The sequence below is a fragment of the Anomaloglossus baeobatrachus genome, chromosome 6 (genome assembly GCF_048569485.1).
Source record: "Anomaloglossus baeobatrachus isolate aAnoBae1 chromosome 6, aAnoBae1.hap1, whole genome shotgun sequence".
Taxonomy (NCBI): domain Eukaryota; kingdom Metazoa; phylum Chordata; class Amphibia; order Anura; family Aromobatidae; genus Anomaloglossus; species Anomaloglossus baeobatrachus.
The window spans coordinates 357,062,256-357,075,578 of NC_134358.1; the positions used below are offsets into that span (position 1 = coordinate 357,062,256).

A 13,323-nucleotide genomic window follows, 5' to 3' on the forward strand; every position below is an offset into this window, starting at 1 on the left:
CTTAAAGTTTTATTTTCCTATTTTCCCCCCTCTAAAACCAAATACGGTATATATGTATGTGTACATATATATATATAATATATATATACCGTATTTTTCGCTGTGTAAGATGCACTTTTCCTCCCAAAAATTTGGGAGGAAAATGGGGGTTGCGTCTTATAATCCGAATATAGCGGTACCTGGGGGTCCTGTCTGTGCGGCGATCGGGTGGCCGGGTGCCTGTGGCTTTGTGCAAGCGGCCGGGTGCCTGTGCTTGCGTGCGGCGGCAGCCGGGTACCCGTGGCTGTGTGCGGGCGGCAGCCGGGTGCTGTGTGTGGGCGGCAGGCGGCTGCCGCCCTCACTCAGGCACCCGGCTGCCAACCGCACGCAAGCACAGGTACCCTGCTGCTTGCACGCTGGGTGGGCGGGCAGCAGCCTACTGGCTGCCACTCTATGCGTGCGGGGCGGGCGGCTGTGCAGCAAGTTACCCAGTTTGTCCGCGGTCCCACTTTCAAATGATACTTTAGCATTATCAGAGCGCAAACTGTCTTTTTTTGTATTTTATGTCATGTTCAGTTTTGCGCCTGTTCACACGTCAGGTCGATGAGGCTGAGTGCAGGCAGTCTTTTTTGTCTATATCAAGAGGGTCATACCTTCTGACCGTGCACCCCTCCCCTAGTTGTCACAGGTAATCTCATTCTATATAGCAGGTTCCTACGTGCCCATACACAGGAGGTTTTTAACCCAGAGATAGGCTTCAGAATAGCGTTAGGTTACCCAGTTACGAGATATGCCGTGAAGGGGCAACTGGGCAGATATACAAATGGCCATTTCTATATGCTAAATATCTCATTTTTCTTAGATTTTCCTTAGCAGTAATGCAGGTCCATGTTCACACATTCATGGTTTCCATACTTTAGCATTATCAGAGCGCAAACTGTCTTTTTTTGTTCCACTTTCAAATGATGGCGCCGGGAGTGGGCTCATGCGCAGATGGAGCTCTTGGATGAGAGCTCCATCTGCGCACGCGCTGCTCCGGGAGTCAGCGTGTGCGCAGATGGAGCCCTGGGATGAGAGCTCCATCTAAGCATGCACCGCTTCCCGGCACCATCACTTGAATCGGGACCGCGGACTCTCTGGGAAAACACCGCATCAGTTTGCTCCACCATGGAGCCGTCACCGCCGCTGCCACCACGGAGCCGTCACCGCCGCTGCCACCACGGAGCCGTCACCGCCGCTGCCACCACGGAGCAGTCACCGCCGCCGCCACCACGGAGCCGTCACCGCCGCCGCCACCACGGAGCCGTCACCGCCGCCGCCACCACGGAGCCGTCACCGCCGCCGCCACCACGGAGCCGTCACCGCCGCCGCCACCACGGAGCCGTCACCGCCGCCGCCACCACGGAGCCGTCACCGCCGCTGCCACCACGGAGCCGTCACCGCCGCTGCCACCACGGAGCCGTCACCGCCGCTGCCACCACGGAGCCGTCACCGCCGCTGCCACCACGGAGCCGTCACCGCCGCTGCCACCACGGAGCCGTCACCGCCGCTGCCACCACGGAGCCGTCACCGCCGCTGCCACCACGGAGCCACCATTTGAACCGGGACCGCGGACACTCTCACTGCGCCGGCCTGCTGCATGACTCATCCGCCGCCGCTGCTGCCGCCACCACGGACGCCACCGCACCTGCCACCACGGACCCCGCGGCTCCTTCCACCACGGACGCCACGGCACCTGCCACGACTGACCCGCCGCGCCTGCCAGCACAACCTGTGCCTCCTGTAACCCGCTTTACCACCACTGCTGCCCCCCTCCGGTATGAGAACACCGGAGTATAAGACGGACCCAATTTTTCTTTTTTTTACCTTTTTTTTTATGTCTAAATTTGGGGTGTGGCTCATAATCCGGTGCGTCTTATAAAGCGAAAAATACGGTGTGTGTGTGTGTGTGTGTGTGTGTGTGTGTGTGTATATATATGTATGTATGTATATATATATATATATATATATATATATATATATATATATATAATATATATGTGTATAATATATATGTGTGTGTATATGCATATATAATTTTTTTTATTTTTTAAATCAAATAATTAAAAAAAAAAAGTGTTAGATCCCCACTATTTTTGACAAGGTACAGCAGACAGCTGAGAGTTGCAGTCTGCAGCTGCTGTTGTTACTGTGCTGGAAACACCATCTTTTGCCAAAAAATGTATTTAAAAAACTGGCCAAGCTAGCTATCTCTATCTATGGAGCTATTCTGTTCTTTCTTTCTATCTATTCCATATGTCCTTTCTATTTATTCATCAATTCTCCTATCTTATGATATTTTGTTTCTCCTTTAAAAAAAATACAAAAAAACAGCATTAACAAAACACATGTTCTTTCATGTATGTGTTTTTTGAGTCAAGGATGCGTTTTCTGTGATCACAGGATGAAAAGATGCACTCAGATGCAGCGTGTGGACATAGCTTTAAAGGACGCATATTACCACAGGCCTTTAAACATCCGGTTTCAAAAGTTCCTCAGGGTAACCATGCTCATGGAGGGTAGAATCAGACATTTTCAATACACAGCCCTTCCATTTGGGTTTGCAAGAGCACCGAGAGTCTTTACAAAAATATCAGAAGTCACAGGTCATCTGCAGCAAAAAGAGGTCCTCATCATCTTCATATTTGGACGATTTCCTTATCATAGGCAGGTCAGCCTGACATTGTGTCAACCTTCTACAAAACGTTTGTGCTTCTTTTAAGAAACCTAGGATTTATTCTGAATCTAGAAAAATGAAGCTTAAATCCAATTACAGTGCAGATTTTTCTAGGACTCACATTGGACTCAGGAGTGAATATTATTTGGATACAGAAGTCTCTCCTTCCGGAGGCCAAGTTGGTGAAAATTCGCAATCCAGTTTAACAGGCAGTAAGAGCTCCAAGTATGTCTCTCAGGGGAGTGATCTCACTTCTCGGCTCCCTAATGTCATCCATTTCAGCAGTCCTTTGGGCCCAAGCACATACCAGGGTCCTTCAATGGAACATTGAACCAAGCCGTTCTAGGAGATCATCTGGATGATAAGATTTTATTGTGGCCCGACAGTCAGATCCCTTCATTAGTGGTTGGGCTTAGAGAACTTGGCCAGAGGCATTCCCTGGATGAACCAGATATCCAGGATAGTCACCACCGATGCAAGTCACAAGATTTGGGGCTATCACTTACAGGATCACCTAATACAGGGGGTTTGGTCAAAAAAGAAGCTTATTCTTTCTTAAACATCAGACAATTAGGCGATTGTAGCGTGTTTGAATCACCAAGGGTGGACACGATTTCAGGTCACTTATAGAAGTGACAGAATATTACTTCTAGCAGAAAGTCACTGGAAATCCTTGATAGCTGTACATACATAAGAGGAGAGCTGTATGCTGAACGTTTTGAGCAACCGACTGAGACAAGGGGAATGAGTTTTAAAACAGTCCATTTTCAATGAAATAATTGAAAGATGGGGGCTTCCATTAATAGACTTTTTCGCAAACAATCATAACAACAAAGTCAGACAGTTTTGTTCCCTGAACCTGAAGGATCAACCTCACACGGTAGGCGCTCTATTAATCAAGTGAGATTTCAGCCCTGCTTACGCCTTTCCTCCGATAGCTCTGATACCGACAGTCCTGAGGAAAATCAGTGAGGACAGAGCAAGGGTAATCTTGATAGCTCCATTCTGGCCAAAAAGACAATGGTTCTTTTGGTTAAACAGAATGTCGGTCACCAACCCATGGCTACTGCCGGAACTGCCAGACCTTCTTTCTCAAGGACCAACTTGCCATCCCCTGCCAGGCAGGTTACATCGGACAGCATGGAATTTGAGAGAGCACTATTGTAAAGCAGAGGGTTTTCCTCCAATCTAATTTCTACCAACCTACGGAGTAGGAAACTGGTGACCACAAAAAAATTACAATAGCACCTGGAAAAAGCTTTTATCATCTACAGTTTTGAATCCGAAAGAGTCGGTACCAATTACATCGATCCTTGTGTTCCTCCAGAAGGGGTTGGAACAGGGACTGTCTGTCAGTACTCTGAAAATTCAAGTGTCGGCTCTGGCAGCTCTGTATAATTATGACCTGGTAGGAGACTGCTGGAATTTCCGGTTTATTTAAAGCATGTTCAAGACCCAGGCGTAGTGTAGCCTTATCGCAATAGGATCTCTATTGTGTCCTTGACAAATACCCCATTTCAGCCTATACAATCCATATCGGGTAAATGTCTGTCCTTGAAAACAATCCATCCTGACAGCCATAATATCTGTTCGTAGGGTAAGTGACATCCAGGTTTTATTGAAAGACCCTCCTTTTCCTCAATTTTTTGAGGATAAGAGTGATCTTAAAAGAACATCCCACATATCTCCCGAATGTAGTCTCTAGTTTTCATAGATCCCAGGAAATTGTTCTTCTATCCTTTTGTGATAGTTTAAAGAGTTAAAAGGAGAAAACGTGGCATTGCTTAGATGTTAGTCATATCCTAAAGGAATACCTGTCAGTTACCAGTGCTTGGAGAAAAGACAAAACCTTGTTTGTATTACTTCAGGGTACTAAGAAAGGGCTCAAGGCTTCAATATCTATGCTAGCAAGACGGATTTGGTAGGCTAGGTTGGATCTGTCTTTCTGACCTCACCTTTGGGAGAAGGGTTATGTAGACTGTAGATTTAATAAGAATGTGCTATGATTTGTATATACAATGATTAAAGGAGCTGTTTCTATTCTCTAGGTGTAAAAATGAACATGCACTTGATTTAATCAATACTTAATAAGCACTTCAATATTATTTTTGAACATGAAAATATTTCATATAGCATTACCACTGAAAGCATTTTGTTTCCTGCCTATCCTGAGGTAGTGGGGTGTTTCAGTGGTTTGACCGCAGCTAGCCTGCCTTGTGCTTCAGTGGTCTCTTTTGTGTCTCTGCCCTCCCCCCACTTACTGTTGTGCACCTTACAAATGTCTGAGTTAAAAAAACTGCCAGAAGCAGCATGGCACTGCTGACATTGCATTCACTGGGTAGTGCTGAGGTTCACTGGGCAGGGCTTAAGTTCCAAAGAAGAACAAAATTATATTCATATTGTGACTGTTAGAGAGGGGAGCCAGCACGATCTGAAAATGGCATGCATCATATAAAAAGTGCAAATTCACAGATTTATTCCAACTGAACTGTAATATAAATGAGATTTTTAGCAAATAATTGATCAATTCTTTGAGCCACCCCTGCCAACGTCACGGCAAATCTCAATAGGGGGGTCCTACTCTATATTCTGTATTTCATGTGCCATGCGGCACCCTCAAGCAACAAATGTTGAATATCTCTTCAATGGAGTCATGATAACAATAAGTCACGAGGTCATGAAGTGCAAAACGCAAAATAGGAATTTTTACCAGGTATTTATTACATTTTGGATAGAAATATAAACGTTTTCTTTAAACACTAAAGTATGCAATGGGTTTTGAAATTTGCAAGCTTTCCACCCTGACCCTTGTGCAATCTTATAACGCTACTGAGATTTTCCAGCATTGTGAAAAATCTGCATGCAAGACTATTAGAAGCTCTAGCTCTCCAATTACATAGCTTAAAGGGAAACTGTCAGGTGCAGTATGCACCCAGAACCACAAGCAGGTCTTGGAGCATATTGCTTATCCCTACCTAACTGTCCCTGTATACACGATCATAGATAAATGGATATTTAGGAAAAGTATTTGTAAAGATCATTTATCGTATGCTAATGAGATTGGACTAGTTCAAAGGGCGTTGCTTCCCTTGCTAGTCTTCCCCATTAGCAGGTTAGTACGCCCTTGTGGTCGTGCTAATATACTACTGAATGGGCAGCGTCACAGGATGAGATCACTCACCTCTCCGCTGCCATCGCCGCCAGCGCTGGATTTCGGCTCCATGCACATGACCGCGGAGTTTCGGTCATGCGCAATATGATGCCAGGTGTACGCGTCCTGGCTTCAAACTGAAGTAATGCGCATGACCAAAACTCCGGTGTCATGCGCACTGAGCCGAAATCCAGCATCAGGCAGCAATGGCAGCGGAGAGGTGAGTGAGATCATACACTGATGCTGCTTATTCATTTGCATGTTAGTATGCCCACAGGGGCATACTAACCTGCTAATGGGGCCGACTAGCAAGGGAAGCAACCCCCTTGTTACTCGTCCCCACACTCATTAACATAAGATAAAACATTTTTAGAAATACTGTTTCTAAAGATTCTTTTATCTATGCTAGTGTATACAGGGACAGTTAGGGTGGTGTCACACACAGCGACGACGACAACGACGTCGCTGCTACGTCACCATTTTCTGTGACGTTGCAGCGACATCCCGTCGCTGTCGCTGTGTGTGACATCCAGCAACGAGCTGGCCCCTGCTGTGAGGTTGCCGCTCGTTGCTGAATGTCCAGCTTCATTTTTTGGTCGTCGCTCTCCCGCTGTGACGCACACATCGCTGTGTGTGACAGCGAGAGAGCGACGAAATGCAGGGAGCAGGAGCCGGCATCTGGCAGCTGCGGTAAGCTGTAACCAGGGTAAACATCGGGTAACCAAGGGAAGACCTTTCCCTGGTTACCCGATATTTACCTTCGTTACCAGCGTCCGCCCTCGCTGCCAGTGCCGGCTCCCAGCTCTCTGCACATGTAGCTGCAGTACACATTGGGTAATTAACCCGATGTGTACTGTAGCTAGGAGTGCAGGGAGCCAGCGCTAAGCAGTGTGCGCGGCTCCCTGCTCTCTGCACATGTAGCACAGCGACGCGTGTCGTTATGATCGCTGCTGCTTCTGCTGTGTTTGACAGCTAAGCAGCGATCATAACAGCGTCTTACAAGGTCGCTGTTACGTCACAGAAAATGGTGACGTAACAGTGACCTCGTTGCCGCTGTCGCTCTGTGTGAACCCAGCTTTAGGCAGGGATTACTAATATGCACCCAGAACTGCTCGTGGCTCTGGGTGCATATTGGACCTGACAGGTTCACTTTAATAATTTATTGCAATCTATCAAACTCTGAACATTTTGTATTTTTTTTCACATCATCAGTGTGCATTTATTAAATGTTTTGTTTACTAAGATTTTTTGTTTGTAATTTTTTTTTTTTCAGATGGATGGATTTCAGCGACATTTTGACTCACAGATAATTAGTTATGGAAAGCAAGTTATAATTAACTTGGTAAGTTATTAGAATTGTTTCTTTCAAGTTGACTGGACATTTCCAACTAATATAGAAGAAAGCACCTTGCATGTCTGTGTGAACGTTGATTGGTTACAGAAATTTCTGCACCATTGCTACATCTTTTGGCAGGAAAAACGCATCACAAAAATGCGTTTTTTTGCCTCATTTTTGATGCATGTTTGCAGTGTTTTTCATTGTTTTCAGTGGTGAGAAATGCACTCCAAAACTCCTGAAAGAATAGACATGCTGCAGATTATTTACTGCAACAAACCTGCAAGGAAAAAACCTCAACATGTGCACTATACTTCAGTTTTCTCATTGATTCTGCTAGCGTAAGGATTTGCCTGTAGTTTTGTGATAAAGCTGAACTAAAAACACCTAAAAGAAAAAGAGATTACACATTGTGTGCACACACCCTAAAGCTTTTGAAATGTTTTTTCAACATTTTTGTGTTTGGCAATATGTTTCAAATCTTTTAACTTTGTTAAAAAGAAAATGTTTTTTAACATATAATATAATCTTGTAAGTACCATATTTTTCAGACTATAAGACGCACTGCACCATATGATGCACCTCCTCTAAGGAGGAAAATAGGACAAAAAGATTTTGACGCAAAAAATGTAGTCATGACTCAATGTTATGAGGGAAATTCTGCTGCTGACACTCTTTTGGAGGTCTACAGAAAGACTGAGGGTATACATGTAGTCTGGAATGCACAGACTAGATAATGGCTACTAAGGTAATCACATTAGCAATACACAACTACAATACAATGATTACTGGAAGAGTCTGTAGAAACAATAGCTAAGCAAACATGAGATAGCACACAGAAGAACAATGACGTCTGGCTGAATGTTAAGAAACTTTAACCCATGAGAGGCATTGGGTGTCCATGTCTTCACAAGCGGGATTAAAATTTCCCCTCAAAACATAGCCTATGACGCTCTCGGGGTCCAAAAGTGTGAGTGTTAAAAATGTTGTGGCTGTAGCCGCGACGGTGCGGATACCAATCCCGGACACACACACACACACACACACACACACACACACACACACACAAACACAGCTTTAGATATTAGATATATATAATTATATAATATATATCTATATATATAGATAGATAGATATAGATATCTATATATATAATTGCCTTATTCTGTCTGTCTGTCTTGCTCCAAAATTGTGTCCTTACGGTGACACAAAGCTGATTGGCCGCTGGGCTCGCCATGGCCCCGCCCCCCCGCACGGATTGGCCGCTCGCCCAGGCTGCGCCCCCACACGGATTGGCCGGCCGCTCGCCCAGGCTCCGCCCCCCCCCACAGATTGTCTTCTCGCCCCGGCACCCTGCAGGCATTAGCAACTCGGCCACGCCCCGCCCACCTCACGCAATGCACGCTAGCTCTGGCCCCCCCCACGCATTCCCCGAACCGACACGGTCACGGAGCCACGACTATCAGGTGAGTACTGTACCCCTGGGAGCCCACATCAGCGTACGCCGCCAAACCAGCTGACACATACCCTCGCATTGCTGGGGCTGGCCGGCGTATGCTGGTGTGGACTCCCGTGCGAGCGGGGGACGAGATACGCTGGTAACCATGGTAGCATAGTTACCAGCGCATCAAGGTCCTGCAGCGGCGGAACATACACACACGCACACACATAACAGCGCACACACACACATACACACATCAGATCACACTCACTCTCACACACACCTCACACACACATCACATCGCATCCACACATCAAGGTCCTGCAGCGGCGGAACATACACACACGCACACACATAACAGCACACACACACATACACACACACACACATCAGATCACACTCACTCTCACACACACCTCACACACACATCACATCGCATCCACATACTCACAACATCCTGGGATATCGCTTGCTTCTCGGCGGCGATACTGTGCTGTGAGCTTCCAGGACCTGCCGGAGGATCACATGGCCAGAAGCATGTGGTATCTCCGGATGTTGTGAGTATGAGCGCGTATGTGCAATATCGTCAATGTGTGTGTGCGTGAGTGTATGCGATCGGGTGTGTGTGAGTGTATGCGATCGGGTGGGTGTGTGTGTGTGAGTGTATGCGATCGGATCTGTGAGTGTCGGCAGAGGAGCACGGCGTGCTGGAGGAGGCTGGGAGGAGAGAGGCTGATGCTGGGGGAGGCTGAGGCTGGGGTAGGCTGGGAGGAGAGAGGCTGATGCTGGGGACCGAAAAGGCTGATGCTGGGAGGAGAGAGGCTGATGCTGGGGGAGGCTGAGGCTGGGGTAGGCTGGGAGGAGAGAGGCTGATGCTGGGGGAGGCTGAGGCTGGGGTAGGCTGGGAGGAGAGAGGCTGATGCTGGGGACAGAAAAGGCTGATGCTGGGAGGAGAGAGGCTGATGCTGGGGGAGGCTTTGGCTGGGGTAGGCTGGGAGGAGAGAGGCTGATGCTGGGAGGAGAGAGGCTGATGCTGGGAGGAGAGAGGCTGATGCTGGGGACAGAAAAGGCTGATGGTGGGAGGAGAGAGGCTGATGCTGGGATCAGAGAGGCTGATGCTGGGGACAGAGAGGCTGATGCTGGGATGAGAGAGGCTGATGCTGCGGGTAGAGAGGCTGATGCTGGGAGGAGAGAGGCTGATGCTGCGGGCAGAGAGGCTGATGCTGCGGGTAGAGAGGCTGATGCTGGTGCAGCATGGGGGATGGAGCACGATGGGGGGTGCGCAGCATGGGGGATGGAGCACGTTTGGGAGTGCGCAGCATGGCGGATGGAGCACGTTTGGGAGTGCGCAGCATGGCGGATGGAGCACGTTTGGGAGTGCGCAGCATGGCGGATGGAGCACGTTTGGGAGTCTCCTCATGACCCTCTAAAGGGAGAGGAGAAACGCGTTGAGGCCTGGCAGGCCTGGATTCCTGCTTCTCAGGGAAGTAATTCATCTTTTCTCCCTGTTATACTATATTATATAGAATATGATTGGAGCAACCTTTTCTATTTTGCAGTAATTTGCAGGGGTGTCTGTATCCCATTTTTCTTTCAGCTCCTGGGGTATAATGGGGAGATTATCTGAGCCCCTTGTGATATGACTCTAGGTGACTGTAATATACTTGTGGGGTATACCACCCGTTAACATGTGTGGTTGTAAATATCTCTTATGGATCACTACCTTGCATAAAGATAATTTATTAGGAATAGAAGTCTATACGTCTTGTACAGTGCTAGTATCATGAATAGGAATTCCTGGTTGTAGATCAGTAAATTGATACCTTCTTGATCTAAGGAAAACATACAGTGAGGAGTATTACCATTTGGGAACTCATATATATTGTACTGTGCAAGCACCACTATAGGGCTTTCCATCTCATCCCTATATCAGGGTAAGGTAGAGGGAGAGCCGACGTGGAACGGGGGCGCCCGGTAACTTATGGTGTCATACCCTCCGTTGTTAGGTAGGGATACACTACCCTTATAGGGCTATATTAGTTTCCCTTCCCTTTCCTAAAGTGAGTGTGTATATAAAATTACTTGGTTATTTACAAGGATATCGTGATCCATTCTCATTTATGTTTGTGTGTCTGTTTGTGGGTACATTTTAATGAATATTAATAAAAATTGCACATTTTAAAATAGGGTTGAGATTACATGTTAGTCCCTGCTTATTAATCAGATTTATATTTTTGAAGGATAATACCAGACTTGTGTGTGTTTTAGGGCGATTATGTGGTGAGGTTGGTGTATGTGTGGTGAAATGTGTGCTGAGGGTGGTATATGTGTTCAAGAATGTGGTAGTGTGTGGCGCATTTTGTGTGTGTGTTCATATCCCAGATTGTGGTGAGTATCTAATGTCGGGGCCCCACCTTAAGTCCCCCTTGTTCACGTCTGGCAGCTGTCAATTTGACCCCAACACTTTTCGTTTCACTTTTTCCCCATTATGTAGATAGGGGCAAAATTGATTGGTAAATTGGAATGCGCGGGGTTAAAATTTCGCCTCACAACATAGCACCCGGCGCTGCCCGGGATAGTAACTATCTCTCTCTCTTTCTCTCCCATTCTCTGTCTGTCTCCCCCTCTATATATATCTGTCTCTCTATCTCTTTGTCTGTCTATTTCCCTGCCTGTCTATCTCTTTCCCTGTCTGTCTATCTTTTTCCCTGTCTATCTCTGTCACTTTCCCTGTCTTTCCCTGTCTGTCTCTTTCCCTCTCTTTCCCTGTCTGTCTTTTTCACTGTCTCTCTTTCCCTCTCTTTCCCTGTCTGTCTCTTTCACGGTCTCTCTTTCCCTCTCTTTCCCTGTCTCTCTCTTTCCCTGTCTGTCTCTTTCCCTGTCAGTCTGTCTCTTTGCCTGTCTCTTACCCTGTCTATGTCTGTTTCTTAGCCTGTCTGTGTCTGTCTCTTTCCCTGGCTGCATTGTGACATGCCAACATTCCATATAAGGGCATGGCTGCGCATTCTTCTGAAGTTCTGGCTGCACTGTGGCTCCCAGCTCCATTCGCTTTAATGGAGGCAGGTTTTTTGGTGAATAACTGTAAAGCGTGGGGTTAAAGTTTCCCCTCAAAACATAGCCTATGATGCTCTCGGGGTCCAGAAGTGCGAGTGCAAAATTTTGTGGCTGTAGCTGCGACGGTGCGGATGCCAATCCCAATATATATATATATATATTTATATAATATATGTATGTATGTATGTATGTATGTATGTATGTATGTATGTATGTATGTATATGTATATATATATATATATGACGCACTTTTCCACTCGGTCACTTAGATATTTCCTTATTTTTGAAAGAAAAGCACATTTTTTTTGTCAATGAAGCTAACATTAAATTAAACAGACATACACTCTATGCATTGTTAATGTGGTAAATGACTATTCTAGCTTCAAACATCTGGTTTTTAATGCAATATCTACATAGATGTATAGAGACCCATTTCCAACAACTACCACTCCAGTGTTCTAATGGTACATTTTGTTTGCTAACTGTGTTAGAAGACTAATTCATGTTTAGAAATCCATTGAAAACCCTTGTGCAAGTATGTTAGCACAGCTGAAAACAGTTTTGCTGATTAGAGAAGCTATAAAACTGACCTTCCTTTGAGCTAGTTGAGAATCTGGAGCATTACATTTGTTGGTTCCATGAAACTCTCAAAACGGCCAGAAAAAGAGAACGTTCATGTGAAACTCGACAAGTCTATTCTTCTTGTTCTTAGAAATGAAGGATATTTCATGCAAGAACTACTCCCTTTAGAAGAGAGCTCAAACAGGCTCTAACTAGAGTAGAAAGAGAATTGGGAGGCCCCGCTGCACAACTGAGCAACAAGACAAGTACATTAAAGTCTCTAGTTTGAGAAATCGACCCCTCATAGGTCCTCAACTGGAAGCTTCATTAAATAGTACCCACAAAACGCCAGTGTCAACGTCTACAGTGAAGAGGCGACTCTGAGATGCTAGCCTTCAGGGCAGAGTGGCAAAGAAAAAGCCATATCGGAGACTGGTTAATAAAAGGAAAAGATTAATATGGGCAAAAGAACACAGACATTAAACAGAAGAAGATTGGAAAAAAGTGTTTTGGAGAAATCAAAGTTTGAGGTGTTTGGATCACACAGAAGAACATTTGTGAGACACAGAGCAACTGAAAAGATGCTGTAAGAGTGCCTGACGCCATCTGTCAAGCATGGTGGTGGTAATGTGATGGTCTGGGGTTGATTTGGTGCTGGTAAAGTGGGAGATTTGTACACGGTAAAAGGAAATTTGAATAAGGAAGGTTATCACTCAAAGGATTTTGCAACGCCATGCCATACCCTGTGGACAGCGCTTGATTGGGGCCAATTTCATCCTACAACAGGACAATAACCCAAAGCACACCTCTAAATTATGCATGAACTATTTAGGAAAGAAGCAGGCAGCTAGTATGCGATTTGTACTGGAGTGGCCAGTCCAGGCACCAGATCACAACCTATTGAGATGTTATGGGAGCAGCTTGAGCGTATGGTATGCAAAAAGTGCCCATCAAGCCAATCCAACTTGGGGGAGGGGCTTCTGGAAGCATGGGGTGAAATATCTCCAGATCACCTCATCAAATTAACAGCTAGAATGCCAAAGGTCTGCAAAGCTGGAATTGCTGCAAAGGAGCATTCTGTGACG

The 13,323-nt window shown here is 46.1% G+C and overlaps 1 protein-coding gene across 3 annotated transcripts in view; it reads left to right on the top strand.

Moving 5' to 3' along the window:
- Positions 1-13,323, top strand: part of SACM1L (SAC1 like phosphatidylinositide phosphatase) — a 543,139-nt gene that overhangs the window by 386,271 nt on the left and 143,545 nt on the right. For all 3 annotated transcript variants that reach the window (XM_075315019.1, XM_075315018.1, XM_075315020.1), the window contains one exon: positions 7,120-7,188. In XM_075315019.1, coding sequence (XP_075171134.1) covers positions 7,120-7,188 — 69 coding nt within the window. The remainder of the gene's footprint in view (positions 1-7,119; positions 7,189-13,323) is intronic.